The 15884-nt window shown below is 39.0% G+C and overlaps 1 protein-coding gene and 2 pseudogenes across 4 annotated transcripts in view; 2 read left to right on the forward strand and 1 right to left on the reverse strand.

The window, feature by feature from the left end:
• The first annotated feature begins 1157 nt into the window (after positions 1-1157).
• On the forward strand, positions 1158-1276 carry LOC120623198 (uncharacterized; annotated as a pseudogene).
• A 1164-nt stretch (positions 1277-2440) lies between these two features.
• ATP8B4 (ATPase phospholipid transporting 8B4 (putative)) overlaps positions 2441-15884 on the forward strand; it is a 192893-nt gene continuing 179449 nt past the window's right edge. For 3 of the 4 annotated variants that reach the window (XM_039889077.1, XM_039889079.1, XM_039889080.1), the window contains exons 1-2: positions 2566-2753; positions 12257-12325. In XM_039889077.1, coding sequence (XP_039745011.1) covers positions 12298-12325 — 28 coding nt within the window. In that variant the 5' untranslated portion in view covers positions 2566-2753; positions 12257-12297. The other variant, XM_039889078.1, reaches the window with a different exon arrangement.
• LOC120581044 (uncharacterized) lies at positions 12621-12740 on the reverse strand (annotated as a pseudogene).

The following is a 15884-nucleotide window of genomic DNA, read 5'->3' on the forward strand; positions in this document are numbered from 1 at the left end:
AAAGATACCATGTGGACATGTGCAATTGATGTTTAGGTAATGGGAAGGAGTCCTGATGGATTAGGGCAGAGAATCTAGCTTGGAGATGGTAAGAATAATTTTGGAAAGATGGATGGAAGGCCAAGAAGAAAAAGAGAGCTCTGTGCTTTCCTTCTTTTGTAAATTGCTTTCTGACTCAATTTATCAGATTGTAGGGAGAATCGTCCCTTGATCCCTCATGTGTCTGCTGTTAGTGGGACAATCATAGATCTCAAGATGCTCTCTGCAAACAAAAACACTGTCTTCTAAGAGCTGCATTTTTATTGTTGGTGGGCAAGCTCATTGTGAAAAATTTAAGTATACAGAAGGGTAAGAAACAATGAAACATTCCCCCTCAAGGGCCCACCAGCCCCTCTACCCACATACCATTCCTCAGAAGTAACTGTTGTTAATTATTTCTTTCCACTTAGCTTTCCTGTTATCATTCATTCAGTCGATGAATATTTATTGAGTGCCTATTATAAACACTGGGGATACAACAGTGAACAAAAGTCCCTCTCAAGGAGTTTAGAGGGAGGAAATAGAAAACAGCAAGCACATTTAAAACATTTTTACCAAATGGGATTATCCTATACGTATTCATCTGCAATTTCTTTTTTCAGTTGACAATACATCTTGGACATCTTTCCAAGTAAGTCTGAAGAATCCTACTTCTTTCCTTGATAATAGCTAATATTTATTGAACATCTACTATGGTCCAGGCACTGTCTTAGTCACGATGATCCTCTATGGTAAGTCCTATAATGATCACCTTTTTACATATGAGGAACTGAGGCCCAGAAAGGTTTGAGAACTTGCTCAGAGTTACCTGGCCAGTCACCGGTGAAGCCAGATATGAACTCAGACAATCTGATTCTTCGGTCTAGTTTTACTTCCCCTTGACATCTGCATAATACTTCTTTGTATGTACAGATGGACTTTAACTTATTTAGTCAGTCAATTCCCCATATTTAAGGCATTTTTAGTTGTTTGCTATCACGGACATTGCCATAATGAACATTTTTATAGATATGTTTGCATATATTTGTGGTCATCCATAAGGTGAAGTCCTAAGAGCTGGAAACATACACATTTCTATATTTGATAGGCACTACTTAGTTTCCCTTTAAACATAATTTACCTATGGCCGTGCCACCCTGAACACGCCCGATCTCGTCTAATCTCAGAAGCTAAGCAGGGTGGGGCCTGGTTAGTACTTGGATGGGATTCCACCTAGGAATACTGGGTGCTGTAGGCTTAAAAAAAAAAACAAAACATATTTTACCAATTTCTTCTCCCACTAACAGTATAGGAGAATAGGAGAAGATACTGATTTCCTTATATCTTTCCTTATATCTTCTTCAACAAAGGGAATTATCAAACTTATAACAATTGCCAATGTGATAAATTAAAAAATGGTATAGAGGCTGTATTTATCTTTTCTAATTTAGAAGTTTTTTTTTATTTTAAATATTTTAAAGAAATGATTGCTTCATTGTGTAGGCTGTTCTTGGTTCTGTTTATCATGCAAAGAAGAAAGCAATCATTCTTGTTTCAAGAACCTGCAGTTTCTTGTGACTGTGGAGCTTGGCAGGGAATACCCTTCTTTTCCTCTGAGCTAGTTCTTTGTGGAAATCTGAGGGTTCAGTATGGGGCCGTTCTAGAAGAGTGGAGTCAATGATGCACAGGGGATCAACTTCCTCTGGTTATAGAGACATGATTAAAACATATTTGGTTTCTGTATTTAACTGCAAATCTGATGCAACTTCTAAAAAATCTATAAATGGCTTTAGACATATTTAAAAGGAGCCATAATCCTTTCATTTAAACATAGTCACAAACCCAAATATTTCATTTTTATCTAATCCCATCGTAAAAACCAGGATCCCCTCAAAGCGATTCTGAACTGAAAAGTGAAATTCATATCCTACATGCATTCGTCCTTTGGCATCCTCAGGGTTAATGGTTTGCTTCCTCTGAGCTGAAATTAAGGATGTTGAGAAAGAAGTGTCATTGCTCTGTTAAACGTTGCTTGAGCGTTCTTAGCTTTCATGACAAGAGAGTTGAAGTCTCATAATAATGATTAAAAAAAAACACACAAACAAGCCACTGTTAATTCTTTCTTTTCTGGGGAAAAAAACAAGTAGAGAGTCCAAAGATGTTTGCTTATCTCCCTCAGCCAAAGGCTGATAAAAGATTGTGAAGCTGAAGTAGTAGCTAGTGAACCCTTCTGTTGTCTCTCCCAACCTTCCGAACTCTTGGTTCCCACAGAGGAAGCCATCCTCCCAAAGCCAGCCTCGAGGGAGCTTCCTTTTGTTTCTCCAAGATTAACCAGTTCTGCCTTGGCAGCAGCAGCAGGCAACTAGAGAAGGAGAGACTCTTCTGGGATTTTGGTATTTTTTCCAGAGAGCGTCGTGTCGTCCCGTCCCGCCCCGGTTCCTTACTGGTAATAAAACTGCTTTCCTACAACGTCTTCCTCTTTTTCTAGTGGGTGCTGATTCGGATCTGCCTTTTAGCAGCTTCCGGTAGTGGTAAGTGGTCAAGAGTGTTTTTCCGGGAGTTGGTCTCAGGTTTTCAAGAATGTGCCCTAGAGACTCAGCTTGTTTTCTGTGTAATTACTAGAGCTTTCAGAATAGCTTTTCTCACTGCCATGGTCATGGAATGGGTACCTGTTTGATTTTCCTGCACTACTGGGAAATCTCCCTTTTGGGGGAGAGGGTTAGGTCCAGGCTGAGGTGAGTCGGTGGGGAGCTTTCGAGGGTTGGTGAGACTAAGAGGAGAGTTAGCTCTGGGCCATTTGGGGCTTTCTGCTTCTTTTTTCCAGCTTGCTGTTTCTTATCTCCTGTGTGGTTGAGGTTTAGCAAATAGGCTTTATTATCCTCCTCTTATTAAAAAATAATTTTGGCGAAAGTTAGTTGGGTTTAGAAAACAGAACATTGCCTTTTTTTTTCTTTTGAAGTTCGGATTTTTATTCTGTTATCATCACCTATATGATGGCCAAAGGGACTAACATCAATGTCTATTTTTTTCTTGGCTTATGGGTGTCATTTCCTCTGATAGGCGTTGGTTTTAGTTTTTTTTCAGGAGGTTTGTATCTAGTTCATCTATTCAAGATATTGTTTATTCTTCGATCGAGTCATGCTTTGGTCATAAACAGTTTGTCACTAAGCTCTCTGATGCTTGAGGGGTATGTTTTCAGTGCTGAGATTTGTCTGAATAGAAGAATTGATTCCTCTAGCTCTTTTGTGGATAGACATGAGAGAGTCTCAGGTCCCTGGTTAACAAGGAGGAAGAAAAAAAAAAAAAACAAAACAAAACTGGCAAGAAACATTAATTGGGGGCTGAAGGTTTATTAAAAAGATGAGGAAATCCCATGTATGGGATTACCAGCACCTCTGTCCATCAACTGTCACTGTTGCTCAGGTGTTGCTCCATGCTAGCCTTTACTGCAAAATGTAAATTTAGAATAATTTTTTAAACTTATATTTAGCTATCTTGTGCTTTTACATTTTTGCCATGCAAGCATCATTAAAACTGTGGAGCCAAGTGATTTCTTTTTTTTGTTGCCCCTGGCAGATTTTCCTTGTGCATAAGATTTAATTTTGTTCTTACATGGTAAATTAGAAATTTTCATATAGTAGGAAAAGACTTAACATATCATTTCAAAGTAAATTGGAATTTGTAGCTCTCCTTGACATAAAACTTCTTAATGTATATATTCTAGATGCTTGCATGACATATACAAAATTTAGATGCTAGTATGTGTTTTCAGGATTTCTCATGAAAAGCCATAGAAAACGGTAACTTTCAAAAGTTCCACACTTATAGAGCATGCCTAGTCTTGCTTAACTTCTTAGCAATATTACATATTTTTAAAATGTTAACCAATACATTTCTGAATGTAAATGTTAAATATTATTTATCATTGTATTTTCCAAAACATGTTCCTTCCTGAAACTGAGGTTATTTCTTCCTCTTTCCTTTTCTTTATTCAACTCCAGTTTGTTGAGCACCTGCCAGGTGCCCAGAGGAAGAGGGCACTGTAGGAAAGCCACAGCTTTTCATTTCAGTATATCTTTTTCTGATCCATCTTTTGAGGTCCCTCAAGGACTTTATCCTTGTCCTTTTATTGACTCGTCCTTACCCTCTGCCCTCTCCTGACTTCTCTTTATTCTTGTTCTTTCTGAGCGAGACCATTCATTCCCCATGACTTTGACGTCGCCTCATAGGTTGACTTCAAGTTTACAAATTTGTCGTTTCTTTTTAGGGCTAAGAATATTTTCAATGATCAAATGGCATTTCAAGCCTAATGTATTCAAACTGAACCTTTTATTCTCCCACCCTAGTCCTGCTCCTGCTCCTACACCTTTCTTTCCTTCTCCTTTCACTGACGTATTTGTCATTTTAGTTAATGACTCCTCTATTCCCTCATTGCCCCAAGCCAAAAACCTTGTCCTCCTTGTCCTGTACCTTAACCTATGGGCCACTTATAAATGGTCAATTTAACTGCAGAAACATTTCTAGAATCCAGCTTTGCTTACTTGTTGTCATGGCTTTTTCATCTCTTTCCACGCCAGCCCATGCTGTGAGGGCAACCTTCCTAAAAACTCTGATAGCATGCACTTGCCTAGAGAGACACGAGGGAGCAATGACAAAGTATCGCTGCCCATTGGGTTTTGGAGAGGATTAAATGAGATGAAAAATGTCAAGTGCTTAGCATGAGGTCAGGTCCCTAGTGAACGACAGCGATGAAGATGATGACTTCTTTCAGAATCCATTTATTATTTATTTTGCCAGCCCCATATCACACCACACCATGGCCCCCTATAATCTGGTTGCCATGACTGTGCTCCCCAAACCTTCCCTTCCCTTTCACAACACTTGGACTTTCCACACGTTCCTCATTTGCCTGTTCTTATTGAGCAAACTCTTCTTTTTCTTTTTCTTAGAATCGCCATCTCTGAAATCTTAGCTGACTCTGCAAAGCAGGCTTGCCGAATCCCTTCCTTCTGCTTCCATAGTTCTTGGTCTTCTTCCATCATAGCCCCACAGTTGCCATTCTAATGATCTTTCCATGTATCTGGCTGTCTCATCTTCCTCAGACTGTGGGCTTTTGAAAGACAGAGATGGGCCTAATGATCCTTGCTTCCCTCTAGCCAGCCTAGATTTGATGTATAAGTGTTTGATGATTGAACATCAGTAGGGATGGCTCCCAAATTTGATAGGATGTTTTCTATTCTCAGAGTTAAAAATGAATTAAAAAATAAGATTACTAGCTTTCCTTTTTTGAGTATTAACTTTGTAGTGGGAGGCACTGTGTTAATTTCTAGGCATGACCTGATTTAGTTTGCTTAATGATCCTATGAGTTACCCTGATTGTCCCTGTGTACAGACAAGAAAACCAGGGCTTAGAAAGGAGGAGGACTTATTGGAGTTTACAGAGCTAGCAGGACTAAACCCATCCCTCTGACTCCAGCACTGGTGGGAAATAGGGAAGTAAGAAGAGGAAGAAAGATGACCAAGCCTCGAGAGACATGTTTGGGAGAGAAAGGCAGGATGAGGAGAAGGAAGGAGAAAATGCATAAAGGAGGCACTGAGAGCAGGCTAGGAAAGGCAAGGAAACAAAAAAGAAAGGGAAACTAGTAGATTGAGTTGGGAAATGAGCAGGGAATAAACAAGAGGAGAAGGGAAGTAGGGTTCCCACTGCTTTAGAATTTTGTGGTTGGGTAACAGCTGCATGCTTAACAAAATATAAACAGACTTCAGTGTTGACATGACAATTCACAACAAAATCAGTCTGATATATATTACATAGAAAATAAAATAATTTATTGTTGAGGCATGGTAGATATAATTGCTAAGCAATTTATAAATTTGGCTGTACTAACTGTCACTTTTACAAATACACATATACACGCATAGACTGGCTTAAAATTTTTTTTACTTCTACTTTTGCCCAATATCTACAGTCTGCAAGCACTATGCCTCTTGGCAGCTGTCACTGACACCAAATATAGTTACAACATTATCTATACTTCTCACCCTCACGTCACACTCAAAGCTGCACACACACAGGACAGAGGCCTGGACTGACCCCTTATCTCTCACTGGTTTCACATTCTAAGGCTGAGATTTCCCTTCCTTGGGGTCTTGGAGCTGTGCTTTAGCATCCCCATTCTTCAGGGTCCTAGCCCCGGGGGATATTCTTAGGCTGGTTGCTAGCAGATATGACTTCAAGGTCACCATGTCCAAGGGTGGGAGAACTTGTTGAGGCTTTGTTTTTCAGACTCTGAGAACTTAGGGCCAAGGGAAAGAAAGGGCATGGGTAAGACCGGGGAGGAGAGAAGCGACTAGTTCCCTAATCCTGCTATCACAGCTTCCCATCCTCAAACTCCACTATTGTTCAAACAGGTGGACTTTTCAACGTTCATCTAAGTTCATCCTAATGCTGGCCTCCCGGGAAGCCCCCTCCTTTCCACTCTAGGTGGATTGAGTTGGGAGACAAGTACTGTAGTGAATAATATGAAGGAAAATTAGGGAAACAGGGAATGGAAACTGGGAGACTGAAAGAGGAGAAAAAGTAGGGAGTAGGAAAGACAGACTGGGAGGAGGAAAAGAGATGAGGGAACACTTTAATGGAGTGAACTGTGTGTACATGGGTATTTAACCTCACAACACCTCTCGGAGGAAGGCATTATTATCTATATTTTACAGATTCAGAGACTGAAACTTAGAAATGGTAAGTGACGTGGTCAAAGTAACACTAGACAGAAAGTAGTTGAGCTGGTATTGGAATACTGTTATTTTAAAACTCTCTCTATACAGTACGGTGTCCCGAAAGGGGACGAGAAAGCAGAGTTGGGGAAAGAGGAAGGCAAGAAGAACAGAACAGAGACTGGAACATAGAAGGAGAGAAGGGCGGGAGTGCCTCACAAGAGGTGAAGTCTGGGATTAGGCTTGTTGAAGCTGGATGGGTCCTTTTCCCCTTGATCCATTTTGTCCCTGAGTCCTGAGAACTGGAGAGGATGCATTGCTCAAAGGAAGTAGAAGGTTCCTTCCAGTGGGGGACATTCCAGCTCTTCCCTAGACCCTGAAATGAAGCCAAGCAGGGAGGGCTCACCTGGGCTTACTTGCCCAGAGAGAGCTGCCAAGAATCTGCCCCACGCTACTCTCCTGTCCTGGCTCGGATGGCTTCTGTTTCTTCCCCAGCTGCCCTGGCCTCTTTCCCCTTTCTTTGCCAATCTCCTCCAATTCCTTTGCCTTTCTGTCACTCTACCTCATAGTTTCAACCTTTATTTTTCCACTGGTTCTATTCCCTCGGTGTATCCCCATGCCTGGTCTTTCCACTTTAAACACATCTTCTCTTTAAAGTCTCATTACCCATTCACACTTATCTCCTTTATTTTACTGAAGAATGTCTTGAAGGAGTTACATTTTCTGTCCTCAGTTCACCCTAATCTCTATGATTTTGACAAAGAAAGTTTAGAGGACTGCCTTCAAGATAACTAACACAACATACTTTCATTGTGTGCACCATCCCTAATAGCCCCTCCAGCTAGGTTCTGAGGCTTACAGAGCTTATTTGTTCCACATTCTGTAATGAGTTAGTGGAAAAAGCAGGAATCTAAGATCAGGCTGTTTGACTCCAAGGACAAGCTTCCAGACACCACAGCCTGCTGCCTCTTGAGCAGGTCAGCAGGCTGTTCCCTTGGTGGCCTCTTGGTGAGTTTGCTATGGCCAGAGTGGGATGTTTGTCCTGTAGACTTTGGACCATAATTTAACAGCATACCAAAACCAGATCTATCTTTCTGGGACAGACTAATATTAGCTCAGGAGACTGATGGTATAAAATAAAAGTGACAAAGTATTAATTTAAAATGTGTAATATAACTTTCAGGAGCACTAGCTTGTTCACATCAGCAAGTGAGACTCGTGCTTTCTTTCCCTGTAGGCAGGCTTCTGTGGGAAAGTGAGTTATTATCAGCAGGTTGCTAGTAATCATGGAATTGGAGTAGGGGGAATTAACTGTAATAACCTGATTGCTGAATGGCCTCAGGTCATTAAAGGGAATCTCTATTTTAATCTTTTGCTTAAAGCATTGAGTTACCTGGGCGTACCCATTTTCACTCTAAGGAGAGACCTCCTTTTGGAATCATAATATGGACAGGAAGAATGCCTTCTTCCGCTGCTTCCAGCTTAGATGTCTTGTTATCACCCTCAATCTCAAGGTGTCTGAAACCAATTCCATATTTTTTTCTGAACAAACTGGAGCCATTTTTTCCCTTAGAAGAATTATTTTCTATGACCAAGAGTCAAAACCTGAACTTGAAATGTAAAAAAAAAAAAGTAATAAATTCTTCATGCAAGCATAACTTTTAATCTTTTCCATCAATGTACTCATTGCATTTTAAAATTAATTATATACATAAAGCCTTTAGCTATCATTTCTTAGCTACTCTCTACTCTTTCTTCCTATTTCTTATACCTCTCTTTCTTATGAAAACCCCTAGGACTTTCACACTAAGAAACTGACATTTTAATCCTTTGCATAAGGTGAAGCCAAAGGTAAGACAAGATCTGCCCACTAGCTTTCCTTTTTCCATTTCCTCTACTTTGGGATGATTAAAAAATAAAGGAGAATGTGTTCATGTAAATGTTGTTAGATTTGGCACTTGTTGGATTTTAAAATTCTAAATTACTATTTCTAGAGCTAGATTTCACTTAGCAAACCATGGACCTGAAAGCCAATTCTTAATTTTCGCTTTAACTTTATGTCTTAGAGAGCAAAAACAGTTGAATAAGATTATTAATAAGAGATAATTTTCACAAATCTTATAGAGATATTGATTAACTCATACAACAGTGATTATATTATCACTGCATTAATTATGAAGTAGAAAATATTTCCTACAAAAGCAAGAATGGTTAAAATTTAAAAATGGATTTTTTCAATGTCTTTAAAAGGTTTCAAAGATACTTTGGGAATGGTATTAGAGAAATTAAAAGCAATGAAATAGCTTATGGCTTAAAGGTAATTTTAGGAAGAATATGGTATTGCTTTATGTTTGATTAACTAGGGGTTTTTAAAATGAGAACTTCTTACAGGAAGATCTAAAATAAGAGAGAGAAGGGGTTACATGGATATTTTCACTTAAGTTACTTTTATGTTACACAAATACATTTAGGTTCATCTTTTGTACTGGTTATCTTTTGGTACTAATCCCTCAAAGTAATCTGGCAAAAGCAATAAGGAGAAAGAAAAAGTTGGCCAGTGGCTGGTACTCTTATTAACTTCCTGAGAGATTGAATTTCTCTCTTCTGCCTACATTTTCATTGCCATCTGTTAGATGTAGAGTCCCTTTTGTCATCTTGCTTAAAGAATTGTTCTACTTTTCACCTGCTTCAGGGACTATGAGCCCATGAAAACAGAACATTTTCACTTAGTCCCCAGAGAGAGTTTTCAAGCCCTAACAACTTGGCTTAGAACTCTCTGGTGAGTCCTAACCTTCTGGCCAGATGGGGCCACCAGATACAGATTTCAATGTCGCAGAATCCATTCATTGATCTCCCTTCTGCATTTTGTATCTGTTGTTGTGACTAGTATTTTGGAACAGAGATGATCTGTCTTCATGGATGAAAACCCTTTTTTGTCCATGTTATTTCTCATAGGAAGGCTTTTCCCTCAAAAAATCCTTTATGTGAACCCAATATTGCTCATCCTTTGAGATTCTTGCTAGGCTGGAGAAGCGGGTGCACAGTAGAATGGGGACCAGCCAGAAGGAGGGAGCAGCCAAGAAAGCCATGATGGCTCCTAGCTTGGGAAGATCTAAGACATTCTGGCACTTGGGGCGGGGGTCTGGGAAGAGATAGTTGCTAAAAGGGAAGTGCCTTTTAGTGTCTGGAAGCCCTTGTTTCATTCCTCTTAGAAACTGAGGACATCAATCATTCTTCTATTTAACAAATGTTTACTGAGCATTGCTATATGCCAGGTATGCATTAGATACTGGAGATACAACTATGGACCAGACAGATAAGATCTCTGTCCTACTGTCTTAATGGGGAAACAGCCAATATAATAAGCAAATATGTTCTAGAGTGATAAGGGGTCTGAAATGGGAAGTTCTGGATTTTATAGGAGCACAAGGGAGGTGCTCCTATCTCTGATTTGGGAGATTCGGGGAGGTTTCCTAGAGGAAGTGATGGTTGAGTTGATGTTGGAAAGATGAATAGAATTTAGTCAAGTGAAAGGTTTGGCAATGGGGGTAGATGGTAATGGGCAGAAGGAGGAGCATGTGTGAAAGACCTCAAACAAAAAGAAGTATAAATATGAAGGAGCGCAAGGAGATATAGGGGCAGTAAGGAGAGTGATGTGAAATCAGGGTAGAAAAATGAGCAGAGACCAGGTTGCAGAGGGTCGGAGAAGTCATGTTAGAATTTGATCTTTTTTTCTTTTCCTTCCTTCCTTCCTTCCTTCCTTCCTTCCTTCCTTCCTTCCTCTTCCTTCTTTCCTTCCTTCCTTCCTTCTTTCCTTCCTTCCTTCCTTCCTTCCCTTTCCTTCCTTCCTTCTTTCTTTTCTTCTTTCTTTCTTCTTTCTTTTTCTTTCTTATTTTTTAATTAAGTTTATTGGGGTAACATTAGTTAATACAATTATATAATTTTCAGGTGCACATTATAATTTGACATCTGTATATGCTATTGTGTGTTTACCACCCAAAATTCAGTTTCCTTCAGCTACCCTATATTTGTTGATCTTTTTTCTAAGGCTAATGGGAGGTAACTGGAGGGTTTTAAGCTGAGGCATGACATGATGCCATTTACCTTTTATAAAGATGACTCTGGCTTCAGTGTTGACCCTGGTCTATAGGTGGCCAAGACTGGAGCAGGGAAACCTGTTAGGAGGAATGCAGGGGAAAAGCAATCACTGGCCAGCAGGCAAGTCCTAAAGGCAACTGTTGCCTGGGGCTGGGGTGGGGAGAGCAGTGAGGAGGGGGAAGAGAAATTGTCTTGGATAAGCTTTGGTGGCAGTTGGTAGAAGGTGTGGGAGGAGAAACAGAAGAGTTATTGATGGGTTATTTTTGAGGACCTGTCCCTGCTTCTAGTAGCACCTGGCAGCAGTATCCCCATCTTCTTGCTTAGATTCATCAGTTTTAGTATCTGATCCCTAGAAAGGCAGTGGGTCCCACAAAGTGTCAATGGTCCTATTTGTCAGGCTGCGCCCTCAGCAGGCTCTTGCTTTTCCTGGAGGTGGTGGGTAGGAACCCATGGATCTGGGGACATGACAGGGAGACATATTGGTGTCAGGCTTTTTAGACTCTGAGCGGTTTGTAGTGGAGCAGTGAGCACTGATGAACTTCCTCTGCATCCTCTTTTTGTGCAGCTACTAAGCCATAAGCATTGCTCTTCCTCTTTTTTGGTCTCCATATGACTTCTTTAAGTATGTTTACTGCATCCTACCACACCACTTCTTTGAGCAGGAAGCAAACAGTCATTTCTCTTTCTAACTGAAAGAGCATGCACCCATAGTCTATTGGGTTCTAAATGTTGGAAGTCCTTTGTCTGCCCCTTTATTCTAAATCTCTAATAGAGTTTACTATTTGAAGGAAATTAGACCATATGTAGGAAAAATAAAGAAAGATAATAATGACATTCTTTCTTTTTTGGTAATTACCTTGAGAAGACTATATACATGAGAATAAATTGAGGAAAATTTTTGAATTGCATTTTATTTCTCTAAAGCCTGGCCAATAATTTCCTCTCACATGTAACTCCTGCAGTTCAGCAGTGGTTCCCAGCTCTGGCTGTGGGAAGGCACTCGAATAAAAGGCAGATGCTTATATAAATGTCTAATCACTATGTTGTACACCTGAAACTAATATAATATTGTATGCCAACTATATATATATTTTTAAAAAGGCAGATGTTGGAGCTTTACACCTGAGATGTTCTGATTCATTAGGGTTATGGATCTATTAGAACATTTGGCTCAATTTTAATGCCAAATTGAATAGCACACTTGTCATTCCATATAACCTCTATAATAAACAAATTATTTTTGTTTAGAATTATTCTTACCTAGTTAGATTTAAGCCTGATAAGTGAAATCTGTTATTCTTTATTGTGCCAATGACTTCTTAGTCATCTAGATTTGACTAGGAAGAAAGTTAAAGGATGAAAATTTATGGTTAATGAGCATTTTCCAAATACTAACGTTGTGTACTTTTCTTGTTTTCTTATGTAGGGCAACTGTTGAGGCCTGCTGACAAACAATCAGATGCAATAATGTTCTGCAGTAAAAAGAAGTCACTTGGTAAGTATTGAGTTCTTCGGATGATACAAAGAGAATATGATTTTTAAATTAAATTAAATTTTATTTCGTGGAGGTGTATTTTATATACAAGAAACACAAATCTTAAGTGTTCGGTTTGCTGAGCTTTGACAATTGTATGCACCTAAAAACTACTATCTTAAACACAAGATATAAGACATTTCTAGAAAAAAACAATGTATATATATATATATTTTTAGTCATGGCAACCCTTGGTTGACTTCACAGATTGCAAGGACCTTGTCAGCTTATGATTCTTGTATTTTTTTATTTGTTACACCTATAGCACCTGGTCTTCCTAGGTGGTCTCCCATCTAAGTACTAACCAGGCCTGACCCTGCTTAGCTTCCCGAGATCAGACAGGATCAGGCTTGTTCAGGGTGGCACCGCTGTAGATGTTATAGAACATTTTTATCACCCTGGAAAGTCCCCTTGTGCCTGACATTTTTCATTCATTCTCCCTGCACTCCACACAACCATCTTCTGATTTCTATCAGATTAGTTTTGCTTGTTTTTTTGAAACTAACACAAATGAAATAATACAGAGGGTATTGATATTCTCTTTTGTCCCTAGTTAGTGACAGACTATTATGTAATTTTTCTTTCAATGCACATATATTCAATTTATGACTGCTATTTAAAAAAATATTTGACCATAGACTTGTTAGAAACTAACAGCTGGATTAGAGTTTATCTAATGCCTCATTCCTTCATTTAATAACATCTCTGACAGATGATTTACTTAAATAGGCAGTTGTTTCATGGTGTAGTCCATTCACTTGTTGGGCACTTATTTATTGCAACATTCAGCCTCATAATGAGTTGAAATTTGTCTCAGTGTAGTTCCCACCCAGAGGTCGTTAGTTGTGCCCTCTGGGGCAATACTTTATATTCCCAATGCCAATCTAAGAGTTTAGAATTCTTGTCATAATTTTTTCTTTTTCAAATGAAATGATTTACTTATATCAAATCACTAATATAATCTTAACAGTGTAAACATAAGATTAACCAGCTTCAACAGGGACGAGTTTCCAACAGGATTTATTATTGTAGGTTTTGGTATGTTTTGGTGACATAGCTGGGCCAGAATCTGCTCTGGCACTGATTTGCAGAGAAAGATGAAGCCAGTCTCTTCCTCTTGGATTTGTTACAACAGCCATATGACTTGAGGAATTGACATTTGTTATCACCATCATTTACATTATCATGGTTGTGAATGATGCATCTTTAGGCTATATAAGTTTCTGCAGATCTAGTAATAGACCGGAGTGCTTTTACAACCTAAAACAGGGATCCCCAACCCATGAGATATGGACAAGTACCGGTCCATGGCCTGTTAGGAACTGGGTCGCACAGCAGAAGGGGAGTGGTGGTGGGCAAGTGAAACTTCATCTGTATTTGCAGCCACTCTCCAGTGCTAGCATCACTGCTTCAGCTCCACCTCAGATCATCAGGCATCAGACTCATAGGAGCACCGGTCCTGAAGACTGCTAACATAAAAATATTCACTCATTTATGCAGTTAGTCAACAAACATTTTTGAGACCCTATGATATACTAGGTAGTGCCAACTTTTCTCAACTTCAAGTAGCTTTTTATGATTCAATGAAATGCATGTATCTTCACACAATTGTTAAGTTTACAGCAGCAATGATAACTTAAAAACAGTTTACTAAACATCACTACAAGTGTTGTATTTGCCAGAGAAGCACAGACTAGAGACCTTCTAATCAGCCTGGGGTTATCGGGGGAAAAATCATGCAGAAGTGGTATTTCACCTCAATGAAATATTTAACATCTGCAACATTTAATTAAGGTGCACTCGCACTTCGACAACACATCAGGAAGGCAGGAAGCCAGCCATGGTGTTGTGGGAAAACACTAATTTTCTCCCAGATGTGTTTTATTATTTATTATCTCCATATTCATATAAATGTCTCATTCTTCAAGATGTAAAAAATTTCAGCTAATTGAGTCATCTATTTATGTTATGACTAGCCTATTTTCTGTTCTTTGTAATTCACTCTTTTTGTATAGTTTGATAGGAGACCCAAAGACAATCATTTTAAAGCACATGTGTGCTTTCCTACAAAGCAATCAGGGGGAGCGTTGTTCATGTATAAAACACCTAATTCGGATTTTATGTAGCTTAGTAACATGGCAAGCAAAAGAGGTAGATAATTAGAGGCTTTCTTTAAACTAGCTGAAGCTGTTCTTGACTCTAAAATGTGGGGGTTGTGGAACCAGCATGCATCACTCCACAGGGAAGCCCTTGTTGTGTTTATGGGATGGGAAAAATCAGACCAGTGTCACATTATGTTTCTCGTGGGCCCTTCCTCCCCCAAAATATTAAAAATTATATGTTACGATGATGGGTATAAAGACAGATATAATCAAGGTTGAATTCATTATTATGTATCCATCATTATTATATTTATTTTTCTTCTGATTTTAAAATACATAAAAATTTAAACATTTTTGTGTACACCTAAAGGTATCATAGACCCTAAGCACTGCATCTATTGTGCCTACAAATAAGGCAGTTCTTTGGTCGAAGTTTATATACCTGTTTCTCAGGCATTTTGAGGGGCATATACTATTTAGTTGGTACTGGGTTGGTCCTACAGTAGGAATTGATGATAAAAAAGATGAATAAGACATGGAACCTACCCTTGTCATATCAATGCCTATAAAAGTACATATATGTGTATTATATATGTGTTTAAAAAGTGTTATTTCTCCTTGAGTTTATTGCTTATGGAACAACATCGACAAATTCAAAAGCTGTTTCTCAAGTAGTTTTGCAGTTACACTTGTGAAAGAATTAGTTTTTGTTTGAATTTGCCTTTTGTTTCTTATAGTAATTTGTCTGTAAAATTGGATCTAGTTTTTTCAAAACCATTTACTTTCTTAGTTTAACAGAAAATAAGGCCAATGAAATGGAGTGCCAATCATTACTGGCCTGTCTGTGACATATTTAAGACAGTACCAGCTTCACAAAAATCTCTCTTATAACTTTAAAGTTAGTATGACTAATGAGTTCTTTTCTACATCTTAATGACTGTTGGTGTCCAGAGGGGAAAGGGCATGGGAAATTTTCATTGGAACCAGTAGAAAGGAAGCTTATTCTCTGGATTCCAGCACCATCTGACATGAGGCAAAGGATGATGGAAGAAAATTAGAGTGGAAGAGACAATGGTCAATGATCTTAGCACTTGTGGCTAAAATATTTTACTTTTGCAAGTCAAAAACAAATGAACAAACAAAAAACACAATGCAAACACATTTCTAGCGCTACTCTCAGAGCCTTGGAATAGAAAATGCAGTGAGCTGAAGCTTAAGCTCCATTACCTTCATGGTAAATCTGCTTTTGGTAGAGATTTGAGGTCAGAGAGGTAATGTGGTGAATGTGTGAAGATGAAGCAGGGCCCTGAAGGCCTTTGTAAGAATTTGCTTCTCTCTTGACACGAAGCAACATTGGACATTTTGAGCAGAGGAAAGAGAAAATTCTTGTGGTGGAGTAATGCCAGCCTCCTGCCTTG

Source organism: Pteropus medius, unplaced genomic scaffold, assembly GCF_902729225.1.
Source record: "Pteropus medius unplaced genomic scaffold, Ma_sr-lr_union100, whole genome shotgun sequence".
In the NCBI taxonomy this organism is placed as follows: Eukaryota; Metazoa; Chordata; class Mammalia; order Chiroptera; family Pteropodidae; genus Pteropus; species Pteropus medius.